Raw genomic sequence first — 13,663 nt, forward strand, 5'->3', positions numbered from 1 at the left:
GGTGAGAAGCCTCCAGACTTCCCACAACACACGGAGGCGTCATGTGACATGCAGGCATCAGCAGCACAGTGGAGTGACTAACTAGCTAAACAGTGGGTGAGACAGAGGGCTTCAGCTGCACTGCAAGGCAGCAGGCAGGCGGGGAGACGGGGAGGCAGACGCAGATGGTTGACCATCAAACATAAGCATCTTTGATTCTTCCTAATTAAACACTTTGATCCCCTGTAACAAAACACCTAATGGAATGGGAGTTAGACACGTCCCGTCAGATGTTGCCTGAGATGACTCATGGCCTCTGGTTTGCCTCAGTACACAGGTCAGATCTGGAATCAGCGCTTGTTTTATTTATTTATTTATTTTTTCCCACACAGTATCTAGGGTAATACTAATAGCCCGTTCAGAGTTTCAGATATTAAGTGTGCACAGAGAGGGAGAATTTGCATGTAATTATCCTCTGGAAGGGCGGACATAATTTAGAGCCCCCCTTCTTTCTCCTTCTCACACACACACACACACACATTCGTATATATAAACACTGTAACTACTCACCACACATCACACAGTAAACCTACAGTAGTCCTCGCAGCGACATAATGAGAATCATGTTTAATTTTTTAAATTCCTTCTGATTTCCCAAACGGTTTGCTCTGGTAAATTTTTTTCATGATGCCGACTAATACAAAAGAGGAACCACACAGCAGCAGCACTTTGAGCAGAGCATCTAAATTAACAAGCAGCGTGTGAGGCAATTCAAAAGCCGCAGTTTTGTCTCTGAGCCTTTTGTGATTGTGGAAGTTGACTCAAACAACGATCTGGGATTTGTAGTAGCGGGCGCCGCCTCAGATCCAGGTCCTTGTTGTTGCGATTGGCTGCATGGAGGTGGCTGGAGAGGGTGCGTGGAGCCCTGGCAAAGCGGCTCTGGCAGAAGGCACTGAGTGGGTGCCTCTGGTATGCTGACCTGTACACAGTCAGTGACGGGAGGTGGGACTGCTGCTTTTCCAAACGGTGCTTTGTGGACTGCAGCAGGCCAGAGTTGGTTGGAAGGGCTGTAAAGGAACACAGAAGAGAAAGTTAACTGCCATGTTACTGCAGCCATTAATTACACTGGTGACTGATTTGGAACAATAAAAGGCATCTGGGGCCACCCAGATTTAATTGTTCATGAGCACAACTGCTGATGTGTTTTGTCCATACAAAATTTAATGCGCTGAAGTATGTTTGCTCTGCACTCATAGCACTTGTGCCGGGATGGTTTAATATGTAATTTCCCGTGTATAATTTGTACCTCTAGGCAGCGGTGGCGTGACACTTTAAATTGTGGTCTTACCCGAAATTGGCTGGTGAGACCTCTCAAGCTGCCATGTCAAGCTGTCTGGATGCCAGGGTCGCGCAGTGGGCAAAGCATTGGTGTGCTCACGCTGGTAGCTTTCTTCATACTGCGTGACCAAGTAATGAGAGGATGGTGGGCCATCGTGGGCAAATAGCAGCTTGGATGGCAGCCCCTGGAAGACAATACACAGTAGTCTCGCCATAGCCTGTGTGCATTGGCCTCCGCTGGATTAAGATATAGAGGGCATGACCTGCTCTTTTACAATAATCTTCAAGAGGCTCACCATGTGACAGCAGCAAATTGCTCTAACTAGCCTTTAAGTGCCCAGTAGGACTGATGATTTAACACATTTTTCATGACTGCTGAGTCTGACCAGAAACTTGCTTTCATAAAGAGTTTTATCACAGGCCTTTATCTTGGCCGTCAATATTATGCAGAAGTGGCCACAATCTGGAAAAGAAAGCCCTGACTTGCAGGGTTGTGACAGGCATTCAATTGGTGTTAATGCCATGAATGAGCAGTTAAAGGCTGACCTCAGCTCTCAGCAGGGCGGATCTTCTCTCAGAGACGTCTGGCTTGAAGTCCCAGTGGGGCCGGTGGTCTACACGATTGGTGCTGCTGGTTGTCTGCGGCTCCCGGGTGAACTGCGTCGGACAGAATAACCAGACATCGTGAAAAAGGAGTGAGGAGGAGGCAGGGGATACATAGGGACATGAGCAATGGACGCGGCGCAGCGATCAGCAAAGCTCACACTTCACTATTGATCCGCACTGTTGTACAGTGTTTCTTAAGTCATTTCTCCTCTCAGATCCTGAACCAGCAGCCCGTGGCCGGACCTCACGTCGATGCAATTAGTCTCCAGCTCTAGCCTCCCCCACCAGGAGGCTGTGCTGAGGTAGCTGAACTGAGGCTGCCTAATCACTTTGCTATAGATTTGACTACCAACAGAGGTGCTACAAAAAACCCTTGGCAGGCTGCCACTGGTATGGCATTATGTTTTGGATCTGCAGATTAAAAAGGCATGGACAGTCTTTGTTCACACATTTAATTGAAGTTGTGTGCTTAAAGGTCCAGTGTGAAGGATTTCGGGGAGTATACTGGCAGAGATGATGGAGCAGAATATCATAAGTAGGTTTTATGTAAATGTTTTATGTTTTTGTAAATTATCACTGAATCTATGTAAAACAAAATACATTATATTCAGCAAAAAAAAAAAAAATCAATAGACCGGTCAAACTATCGATAAATAGTGTCGAAATTGAACAAGTTTATGAACATAAATTCTTGGGAACCATTATAGACAATAGACTCAGCTGTAAACCACATATAGATAATATAAAAACAAAAGTCTGAAAAACAATTGCAATACTACATAAAATTAAGTACACAGTGAACAAAAACTCACTTTACATACTGCACTGCTCCCTCATACTTCCATACCTAACATATTGTGTGGAGGTATGGGGGAACACATATAAAACAATCACCAAACCAATCTTCATCCTGCAAAAGAAAGCCATTAGAATTGTACATCAAAGGGACTACTTTGCACCAACCAATCCACTTTTCATCAGTACAAATACTCTGAAATTAGAAGATCTGATTAACCTCAACACTGCTGTAATACTCTATAAGGCTCACAACAACCTACTTCCACCCTGCATACAGAAGCTGTTCTCAACCAGAGTCCCAGTATGACCTTAGGGGGACCTGCATTTTTAAGAAATCAAAGGCAAGGACCAACACAAAAGGCAAATGGAATAACCTTGATAAAGAATTAAAAACATGCATATCAGTCACAAAATTAAAAAGATTCAATAAATATAACATATTAGGATACAGCAAGCCAGTTATTAGTATAAATTGAAGATTTTGCTTAGATTAATATTATTTATTGTTTTCAGTTTAGATAAAAAATCATTGTTTAAGACTGTGCCATCCTGTTATCTTGTTCTGTTTCTGTAACTTTCCTTCTTGTAAATAGGGTAGGCAATAATAAGCTGTTGCTTCAGTCTACGCCTACTACTACTACTACATTCATTCATTCATTCATCTTCTAATCGCTTCATCCTCTTGAGGGTCGCGGGGGGGCTGGAACCTATCCCAGCTGACAGCGGGCGAAAGGCAGGGTACACCCTGGACAGGTTATCAATTAGCCTAGTCCTCAATCTGCATGTCTTTGGACTGTGGGAGGAAGCCGGAGTGCCCGGAGAGAACCCACGCTGACACGGGGAGAACATGCAAACTCCGCACAGGGATCGAACCGGCAACCCTCTTGCTGTGAGGCGAGAGTGCTAACCACCACACGACCGTGCCGCCCCACTACTACTACAATCACATGGAAATAAGAAGTGTTGTGTTTATCTTAGAATGATGCTCCATGCTTGGTCCGTACAGGGGTTCCCAGGCTAAGTCCCTACAGGCTGAGCTACTGGCACCCCAAGCCTTACCTGACCCCGCCAATCAGCGCCGATGTTGGCCTGAAAGTGGTCCGACCCGTTGGGCTTTTCAGGACCTGTCGGGCTCGGGTTGAAATTGAGAACTCTAGTCGGCAGCCCCTCAGTGACGAGCAGTGTCAGAAGAACATTGATGTTTTTTAACATGAACTTTTTTCAGTGTTTTTACTGGTTTACATCACTGGGTCCATTTGTTTTGGGGAGTCTGTGGATAATCTGACTCCTGTTAAAAACCTCTTGAACATCTGAATCAGAAAAAGGTGAGCACACATAAGCAGGTGCTGGGCGAGCAGCCTGAGTCTGACAAGCCAAACAGCGTAGGATATAACACTGATTTGTAATGTGAAACTGTTTTATTCTGTGTTTTTATTATAGTCTAAATCACCTGGTCCGTTTGTTTTGGAGAGGAAGAGACCTCTGCGGGTAATTTCACTCCTGGTCTTCACTACTAAATGTTACTAATCCCCCTAAATCTGACATACTGGACCTTTAAATCAGAGCATTTTATTTTCACACTGGCAGAAAATTTAATAGGCAGCAAACAGACAAAGCCTACCTGAAGTCTTTCTTCTGCCCAGTTGCCTACCAGCACTTTGTTTCCATACCTCTGCTCTATCCTCCAGCCAGTTTGGGCCCATTTATCCTGCGCCGTCGCTGTTTGGTTCATGCTCAACCTGGCGTCAAACGTACCTAACCAGGGAAATCTGAAGCCCTGTCAGAACAGGGTTAGATAGTCAAACACTTAGCATGTAGATGCATTCACCTGGCCCCATAATGGCATAGGCAGCGGAGGGGAAATAGATGAGCTCTGTTGCTATGGATACAGCAAACAGTGAAAGAGAAGGCAAGCAGAGTATCCTGGAGACAAATGGGAGATGTCTTACATCTGTGTTAAAAGGAGATACATTCCTTAAGACTAGGGCTTGACATTTACCTTTAAGCAGTGTACTCTATATTGTTAAAATGGTGCCAGAAATTGTTTCCAGACTTTGTGTCCTCGGGCTACTTTTTATTTTTGGACTAAAACAGGTTTTGTTTATTGATTTGTGTGGGGGGTTTTTGTCTTCTGTGAGCACTATACTTTTAATAAGAAGAAAACTCTGTCACTCAAGGAAAGTTTTGTTTATTAAAATGTAAAACTAAATGGAAAAAGTGGAATAAAGCACACGGTGTTGATCTTCACAGTGTTCTTATGTATTCAACAACACTATCCACAACCTGCACTGCAGAGGGAAACGTGAGCCAGCCTTGGTTGAAAAAGTTAATCATGCCATGAAAACCTTCTGTCACATGTTGCCAGGTGACATCTCTGTCCAAGTCCAGCAGTCGTTTCCTGTAAAGAATCCCATCGTCCCTCAGGACATCATACTCACAGGTGAGGAGGAAGGTGGGAGGGGTTTTCTGAATGTCAGCGTCGTCTGCCAGTAAAGGCGACACCTCGTGTTCCAAACCTGCCTTGATGTCGTGATACACCTCCCCATCATATTCTGGGGTAGGTGGCTCACTGAAACCTCGCTTGAGGAACTCAGGAGGAAGGTTAGAAGGGGAGAGCCACTCCTCATAGCGTGGCCTGAGCTCAGTGGGGACATGGATGCCTTCCAACACGTCCTGGCACAGAGACATGTCCCCATTGAGGTACTGCAGGAAGTAGAACGCCATACGGCCACGAAACAATATGGGCACAGCATGATTTTGCTGGTATGAGGGCAGGTTGAAATCTGCCATCTGCAGGGCTGGGTAGATGAGGACCTGAGCGCAGGGGAACGGCAGATGTCCGACCTCTCTCCTCGCCAGCCTTTGGCACAGCGCTGCTGCCAGGTTAGCCCCAGTGCTGTCCCCTCCGACTGCCACTCTGCGAGAGTCCACACTAAACTCTGCCTCAGCCACAGACAGGAAGTGACACGTCGCTGTCTCACAATCGTCCAGCTGGGCAGGGTACCTGTGCTCGGGGGCTAATCGGTACCTGAGAGGGGTGAGAGGGAGGACGGAAGGACGTGTTGAATTCTGGCTCTTTAATACACAAAATAAGTTCTGCATATTTATGTGCATTGAAAAGTTTAAGTACCTAACAGAAACCACTGTGGTGTCCGATTCCTTGGCGATGTGCCGACAAACTTCATCAACAGAATCTGTTTGGGATTAACAGGAAATCAGTTAGCAGAGGATGTGTTAGGGGCTTTTACAAGAAGCAACCAAGCACTGCAAACAGAACACAACAAGCTTAGTTTCTCTCTCTATTGACACCCGTCTCTTTTTGTGTGTTTAAAGAGCGAATTATTTAAGAAATCAGTTAGATTTAATGAACATTAATTTATATCCAGAGATGTAAAGCACTGTATTTAAGTGCAGTTTTTTAGATGATTAAAGTATTTCTAGATTTTTTTCCCCTCTTTGAATGTTATCACTCCATTGAATGGACATTATCAGTGGTTAAAAGACTAATAGATATGGTTTAGTAAGGACCTGCTACACCTACTTATCATCATCAACCAGTGTTTATTCAGGGAAAATTGACTGAGCATTGCCCTAAATTTACATTTATACGGGCTAGAAGGATATGCAATGTATGATAACAGCTGTATTAAAATGATGAAAAAAAAGGCAGCAATGTCTAACAAAACAAAGAAAATCAGCAATAAAAACTAGAGATGTCCCAATCCGATATTCAGATCAGTATCGGCTGCCGATATTAGCAAAAAACGTGCATTGGCATTGGATCGGACTGCATGGAAAAATGCCGATCCAAGAACTCAGTTTTTCGTAGAGTCCGATCCAGGTTTTCCGGCCAGCCCAGCGCTCCGCGATTCAAGCAGTCCATTCCAGAGATCGCTCCAGCTCTTACTATCAATCCACCAGGCCAGCATGCAGACAGCAGACACACACGGAGGGAAGGGTAGGAAGAGTAGCGGTCAGTTTAGTTTACTGACTATTTGTTTTCTGCTCTGGTTTTTTGACAGTGATATTTTTATTTGGTTTACACTCTTACTGTTTAAGTAAAGAGCACTGATAGCATTGTTTTGGGCACAATTAGTGAAACTGGAGCCATGGATGGACTACAAAAACTCTACTAAAATAACTGAAAAGGAAAGGCTGCATTGTTTGTTAAATGTCAACAATGTCTTGTGGTGTTAATCTATTTTTTATTTATTAGGGGAGCAAAGCACAAGTGTGTGGAGTCTTGCTGCTATTTTAATTTCAATGTTAGACATTTTAAAGATTTCTTGTGTTGATTTATTTTTTATTAATTAAGGGGCCAAAGCAGCCAAAGCAAACCAGCTATATTTTTTATTTAATGTTAATGTTCAAGTTTAAAGTTTGTTTTTTTAACCCTGTTAACAATAAACAAGTCAGTTTGTCATACCAACTGTTGTGGATCATTCTAACTAACCTGATTAAGTAGTTGTTCTTGTTAGAGTAATATCGCTTGATCAAACCTTTTCTAACATGACTGACAACAAAATAAGTGAATATGTATAATATGCGCTTGGATCGTATTGGTATCGGTATCGGCCAAAACTCAAGGCTGTAATGTTGGTATCGGATCGGAAGTGAAAAAGCTGGATTGGGACATCCCTAATAAAAACTGTAAAATGACAAAAAAGTTCAAATAAAAAACAAATAAATAACAAACAAATCTGCCATGAAGGTGTGTATATAACAACAAAAACTTATAGGCTCAGAAAGCCGTTATCAGCCAATTCAAATGCAGTACCCATTTGTTAGGTTTCCTTTTTATTTTCCTTAAGTTTAGGCGTCATAACAAGGTTTAAAAAAATGAGCGTGGTTGGACATAAATATTGGTTTCACTCAAACCACAGTCTGCTGGCTGAAAGTCCTTCATTTATGTATTCTATTTTTCTTTACTCATTGCTTGGGTAGCTCTAAGTTTTTGGTTTCTTTGCAGATACTTAACATTGAAAAATCTGTAGAGCTATGCGGTGAATTGTTAAAGATAAAACCGTCCAACAGCATATAAAGTAGCCAGATTATGAAATATTGTGTATTAATATGAAAAAAAATAAACCACTAATGTTTGTAGAAGAGACACTCAATCCATCTTTTCTCCCTGTTTTTCACACTAAATTAATACATTAATCATTTTCATCAAGGCTCAGATGCAGGGCCCAGCACATTCAGCACCCTTGGTCACCCTTTGCCATCATGTTAGTTCTAAGAACACCACAAAGTATTTTTTATTTTGTACATAATATCAATTTAACTAAAACATAAGGGGACAGTTCACCCCAAAATCAAAAATACATCTTTTTCCTTTCACCTGTAGTGCTATTTATTAACCTGAGTGTTTTAGTGTGAGCTACAGAGTGTTGCAGATATCAGCTGTAGAGATGTCTGCCTTCTCTCAAATATAATGGAACTAGATGGCACTCAGCTTGTGGGGCTCGAAGAGCCAAAAAATACATTTGGAAAAACTCAACTGCAATGTCTCTTTCCAGAAATCATGATCTGGTTACTCAAGATAATCCACAGACCTTGTTGTGAGCAGTTTCATGTAGGAACTATTTTCGTTCTACCAAACTACACCTGCCAACTGTATCACGGCGCAGAAGGAAGAGTGCATCTACTGCTAGCTCACCTAGCACCCGAACTAGCTAATGTTACAGCTCAGCCTAGGAGGATACCATGAATGTTTTTATCTTCTGCTTTCAGGAGCACTAGCCTATCACCCATGAGTAGATGCACACTTCCTTCTGTGAAATGATACAGTTGGAGGGTGTAGTTCATCAGAAAGAAAATAGTTCCCACATGAAACTGCCCAGGTCAAGATATCTGGGAAGAGACATTGCTGTTGCATCAGATATTTCCTACACTCAGTGACTCACACCAAAACAGTCTAAACTGATAAATAACACTACAGGTAAGAGGAAAAACATGTATTCTTTTTTATTTTGTGGTGAACTTTCTCTTTAAAAATGATTTGACTTTGCATACCTATATTCCCCAACACCCATCCCCCTCCATGGAAATACACAAGGCCTCTTCTCAAGCCGTCACACACAGTTGTGGGTTCATAGACTCGCACTGGCACCTCGGAAAACTTCAGGTCCTTCACTCGCAGGCCCGCTGGAACCGGATTTAGGCGAGTCAGAAAACAGGCCACGAACCATCGGATAAAGCTGACCTGATGACAAATACCCAGCCGGTGTAGGATCCGGCCCTGTTAGGAGAAAAACCAAAGACTTAGCACACGTGGCAGACGGTGTTTCAAACAAAAGAAATATGATCTTGATGGGTAAAGTCAAAGTGAAAGTTATTCTCTCTGAGAGACCATATTTACTATGACAACATCAAAGGCGGGGAACACATGACCTTGCCTTTTTTTACACCTTGATTTCTTATCTAGAATGTCTCTGATCTACGCTTTATCAGTTGTTGGAGGACAAAGTAAGGACAACCATCTTTGACAAGGGCCTAGAAGAGTAGATTTATTTTTTTTATCTCACACTAGCAGAGGCATTAGTCTTCACACTGGGGAATAAGTAAATTTAATAATAGAGAAAAAAGTTAATTACAACACATGCAGAACATGAAGGGAACATGAACTAATAAGCTCTAACAATTCCATAGATGCTGTAGATACTCACCACAATTGCTATGCCAACAAACAAGCCATGAACTATGTGCAGTTTCCCACTATTTGCAACCCCACGAGGAATGTCTGAATTCATCAGCTCAGAGTACACAAGTCCAATTACCAGAAGGAGGAAGGCTGCAACAAGAGCAGCAAAGCCAATTATTAAAATTGCCGTGCCGATGTCCATGGTGTTGCTGGTCTGCTCTGCTGAAGGTAAGTCATTAGGAGTAAATGTTTTATCTACCTGCTTTCAGCCACTCTCCACCCCTCCCACATCCGTGTGCAATGCATTTTGACCTTGGTTTCACTTAATGACATTTGGCTGCCTGTTGCCCGGGAAAAAATAATTATATTCTTCAGCATATTTTATGGCTGTGTAGTCAAAGTAATTACATGTTTCCCAAAGAAATGGAGCTGTTGCACTATGGAATATTGCACAAAATATTTTATGTTAATAGAGCAGTTTTGTAATTACTCACATTTCCATATTACCCATAAAGTTGCCTTCACATTCCCTGGCAATATTTTCTCAGATATCTGAAGGTTGTTTTTTTGTCCTGCTTCCTTTCATGCCCCTGGTATTGAGGAGAGCTCTGCTGCTTACAGCTGCACTCGGCACGGAGTGGCATTTTCATTGTCTGGTGTCGAAGGGAAGAAAATGTTGAGAGATGCTCCCAGTGAGGGCTGACTGAAAACAGCCTTATCTGAACTTTCACGGTTGATCTGTAGATGGCAGTGATAGCATGAGGATAAATAAACTGGGCCTTCTGAAATATACACTTTTAACGTTTTTGAGTCCTGCGTGCATGCTTAACCCATTTGCCAAGTAATGCAATGTTTATCTTTTAAGTTTCTTGTTTTTGCAAATCCACTAACTTAAATTCAATTTGACCTCAGCTGAGAACACTTTGGTGTGAGCCTCCTCTGCAGCATGACTTAGGGCTCACGTTTTGTAAACCTCAGAAAATTTTCCAAAATGAAGACAGCATCTGGATCCGTGTTGTCTTGGAGTTTTCAGCAGCCCCCGAGAGCCTCTCTGCCTTCCCTAAGTAGCTGAGCCCAGCACAAAGCAGCCATTGTGAGGCTGCTCTTTAAACCCATCCCAGTTGCTGAAAAAGCCCTGCATTCAGCGATACCCAGTAAAAAATCACAGTGCCAGGGCCAAAAATCACAGACTGGAATCTTGTCTGAGGCTCATGAATTCATAGGATTTGTTTAGGAGGTATTCACGCAGTTTTTCTGTTTGTCACCCTGCCAAGCTTCTGAGACTGGGCTGACCTATTTCCCAAATTGCACTGTCACACACAGAAAGATATAGTCTGCTTCAAAAATGCAGAATGTTACCGCGACAAATTGGGTTCAAACAACCGATGTGGCTTTGCACATATGAGACTGTAACAAATGTAGGGACAGACTGCATTTTGTGTACCGACAAATAAAAATAATGATGATATTCGCACTGCCATGCTGAATGTCTGCTGTAAGTCAGGAGCTATTAATACAACAAATAACCTTGACTTCACTGTTGCATGAATTATGAGGCTACATGTTTGTTTGCAGGTTTGCCAGCATCAGAATACTGAAGCTGGAGAGAGCAGAGATCAGTCACTGGCTCAAGGACACATCAGCAGATGGAGGTAAGGCTAAGTTTATTTATAAAGCACATTTCAGTGTGCTTCACAAAAAAAACATTAAAGTTTGGGTGAAGTAAAATCAGAGACTTCTTTCTGAGCACATTAAACATGTTCAAAGATACTTGGTGAATACATGAAAACACTGTGAACTATACAGAATTTAACTGTGTAGTTAGACCATCAAACAGTTTTTAACCATTTTTGTGCCCAAGACTTTTTGGGCGGGCCTGCAATCATGACTCGATGACACACTGGAACCATCCTTAACATAGCCCCTCACCTACACTATATAAAAAAGAAGGTGGGTTGCGTCAGCGTCGTTTTGTTCACCCCTGTGAGCCAGCAGCGTCTTCACTACGTTCAACAAGCTCTCTTAACTCTTACAAGCCCTTTTTAAACAGGAATTGTGCAAATTTGCAGGAAAGCCCAATCAGTCCTATTTCAGCATTGGCAGTATGAAAACAAAATCGGGGAATGAGGCAAAATGCCGCCTATCTACTTTTGTTTATACAAACTGCACCTTTTTCGGGGCAATGGGGGGCTCATGAGCAAGTAACAAAACGTGTAGCTCAGTGTGACGTAAACAGTGACGTGGGAGGGAAGCCGCGGCTGGTCAGTCCTTCAGTGATTCTCTCGTAAGTCGGCCCGTCCTTCACCGTCCCCGTCATCTGACGGTTAATGGCCTCTTCGTTTACGAGGACAAGGAGGGCGCGCAATTCCTTGTCTCTCCAGTTGCTCATCTTTACAGTGTCTGTCAGGTTTGTGTTTCCCTCTTGCTACTAGCTGCTCACTAATTCCTGCTATCAGCTGTTTCCTGGTTATCCGCCGCCAGTGGCTCGCACGTGTGGCATCCTCAACAGCTCCTCCCACGAGTCTTCAACAGCCCCTCCCGTTGCGGAAGGCCGCCTCAGTCTGTTTAAACTAAAAGGGTTCCACCAATATGACTACCCTACGAGGTGGAAAATTGGGCACCTCGGATCAACTCGCCAATCCGGCTCTGTGTGTCTAAACGCTCGCAGCTTGCCAGCAAAATCTGGCAGTGTAAAAGGGGCTACAGTTAAACATAAACATAATTTTATATAGGTTACTTGGCAGTTTTATTAATCATATAAATTTGGCTTATGGTTTAAAAACACATGGTTTTTTGCTTTACCCAGAATTTAAAAGTATCGATTTCTGCTGGAATGACTGAATGAATGGGTTTGAAATTATATCTGTGGTTAATATAAGCATAAGTGATTTCACATTTTGTTCAGTGACATAAAATACATCACACCATTCATGAATTTTGAAGCTTTTATGTGTCTTTAAAAAAAGGCAGTCGCTAACAAGTGGCTAAATGAGACTATAGCATTATAATGCTGAACATGGCTTTACAGTCTTGTGGTGTTGGCAATGTTTAAGACATGCGACCACGGTGTAGTTTGTTAGCCTAACATTAGCTTTCTACTTTTGGTGGTTGCATTTAAGCTTCAAAAACCATCAAAGTGGTGGTAATTTGTGAAGATGATCTTGCTGAACAAAACTTAGGCCACGTATCATAAACTTTTGTTTGCCACAAAGCTTATTTTCTGCAATAATCCAAACTCCAATGGAAGAATCCCATTTGTCGAGGGAACCAGGGCGATGTCAACTTCCAAGTTGGCCTACCAAAAAAACTAATCCCTGCAGCGCTCTAGACAAAGTTCAACAGAAACACATTATTATTAAAAAGCCAAGAGAATACAGTGTACTAGTCACTAGGCAGTGTTCTTTAGCCTACTTGTCAGAGGACGGGGGTGGCTGGGTATGACTTCATTTCTTTTTTCTTTTTTTTTATTGACTCACCCCAAAGCTACAAATAGTTTTCCTTAAACATGACCCTACCTCCACCATTAAGTAGTTACTAGATTTTTAAAACTTACCCTTTAATGTTTGAAAGTTGAAGATTAAATGCTGGAGTTGAAAAGACCTTGGTGTTTCACTCTTGTCGTGCATGCTGGTTAGTTAGACACAGTTTATTTTTAACCAAATTTTGAATGAGTGATTTTGATGAAATATCACAACATTAAGCTCAGATTTGGTTATGTTTTTTTTCTTTAATGGAAGTCTTCGTCGCAGATAAAGTGCCCAAGGACCATTGGATTTTTAAATATCTAATGATAATTTTGTTTTTTCAGCTTCTGGCTTTTTAAAGAAAACAAGCCTGCGGTAAAATAATACAAAACAGAATCTTTTAAAATTGTATGCTCCACCCTAAGTCAGGATTTATACTTCTACATCGAATTGATGCCGTACCTACGACGTAGGCTCTGCAACGTCTGCACTGTCTATTTTTGTAAGCTGAAGCCATTTCCCTCAGTGGAAACAAAGCTTTTATTTACTTTCACAGATAAGAAACAATAAATTGTGAAGACAATAAAGCCTCCACAAAACATCATCTTAACTCTTGTGTGTGATTTATCCTGGCTTCATGTGAGCAGAGGAAATCTTTGTGCATCATTAGGCTAATTTATACAATGTAAAATGCCATAGGCTTGTGCTAATAATGTTAGCATGTTATATTTGTTTGGAAAACGTGTTTAGTATGAGACAGTTGTTTCGTCAGTGAACCTTGTAAGTTGTAATGGAGCCGACTGTTGTAAAGTTTCCTTTGTTAAATGTTGCTGTT

At 42.1% G+C, this 13,663-nt stretch overlaps 2 protein-coding genes across 3 annotated transcripts; both read right to left on the reverse strand.

Annotated features, from left to right (window-relative positions):
* Positions 1–16: 16 nt before the first annotated feature.
* cfap107 (cilia and flagella associated protein 107) lies at positions 17–4,530 on the reverse strand. Of its 2 annotated transcripts, none has more exons than XM_049590951.1 (4): positions 4,392–4,530; positions 1,864–1,974; positions 1,328–1,502; positions 17–1,046 (listed from the first exon to the last, which is right to left on the reverse strand). In XM_049590951.1, exons 1-4 carry the CDS (start codon positions 4,422–4,424, stop codon positions 751–753), a joined length of 615 nt encoding a protein of 204 aa, XP_049446908.1. In that variant the 5' UTR covers positions 4,425–4,530; the 3' UTR covers positions 17–750. The 2 variants fall into 2 exon arrangements, with proteins under 2 accessions (XP_049446908.1, XP_049446902.1); XM_049590945.1 differs by having other exon boundaries at positions 4,343–4,489.
* Positions 4,531–4,965: 435 nt separating this feature from the next.
* On the reverse strand, positions 4,966–9,764 carry aadacl4 (arylacetamide deacetylase-like 4). Its single transcript, XM_049590908.1, has 4 exons — positions 9,390–9,764; positions 8,737–8,962; positions 5,852–5,915; positions 4,966–5,749 (listed from the first exon to the last, which is right to left on the reverse strand). Exons 1-4 carry the CDS (start codon positions 9,564–9,566, stop codon positions 4,966–4,968), a joined length of 1,251 nt encoding a protein of 416 aa, XP_049446865.1. The 5' UTR covers positions 9,567–9,764.
* Between the last annotated feature and the right edge of the window lie 3,899 nt (positions 9,765–13,663).

The sequence above is a fragment of the Epinephelus fuscoguttatus genome, linkage group LG1 (assembly GCF_011397635.1).
Source record: "Epinephelus fuscoguttatus linkage group LG1, E.fuscoguttatus.final_Chr_v1".
Lineage (NCBI taxonomy): Eukaryota > Metazoa > Chordata > Actinopteri > Perciformes > Serranidae > Epinephelus > Epinephelus fuscoguttatus.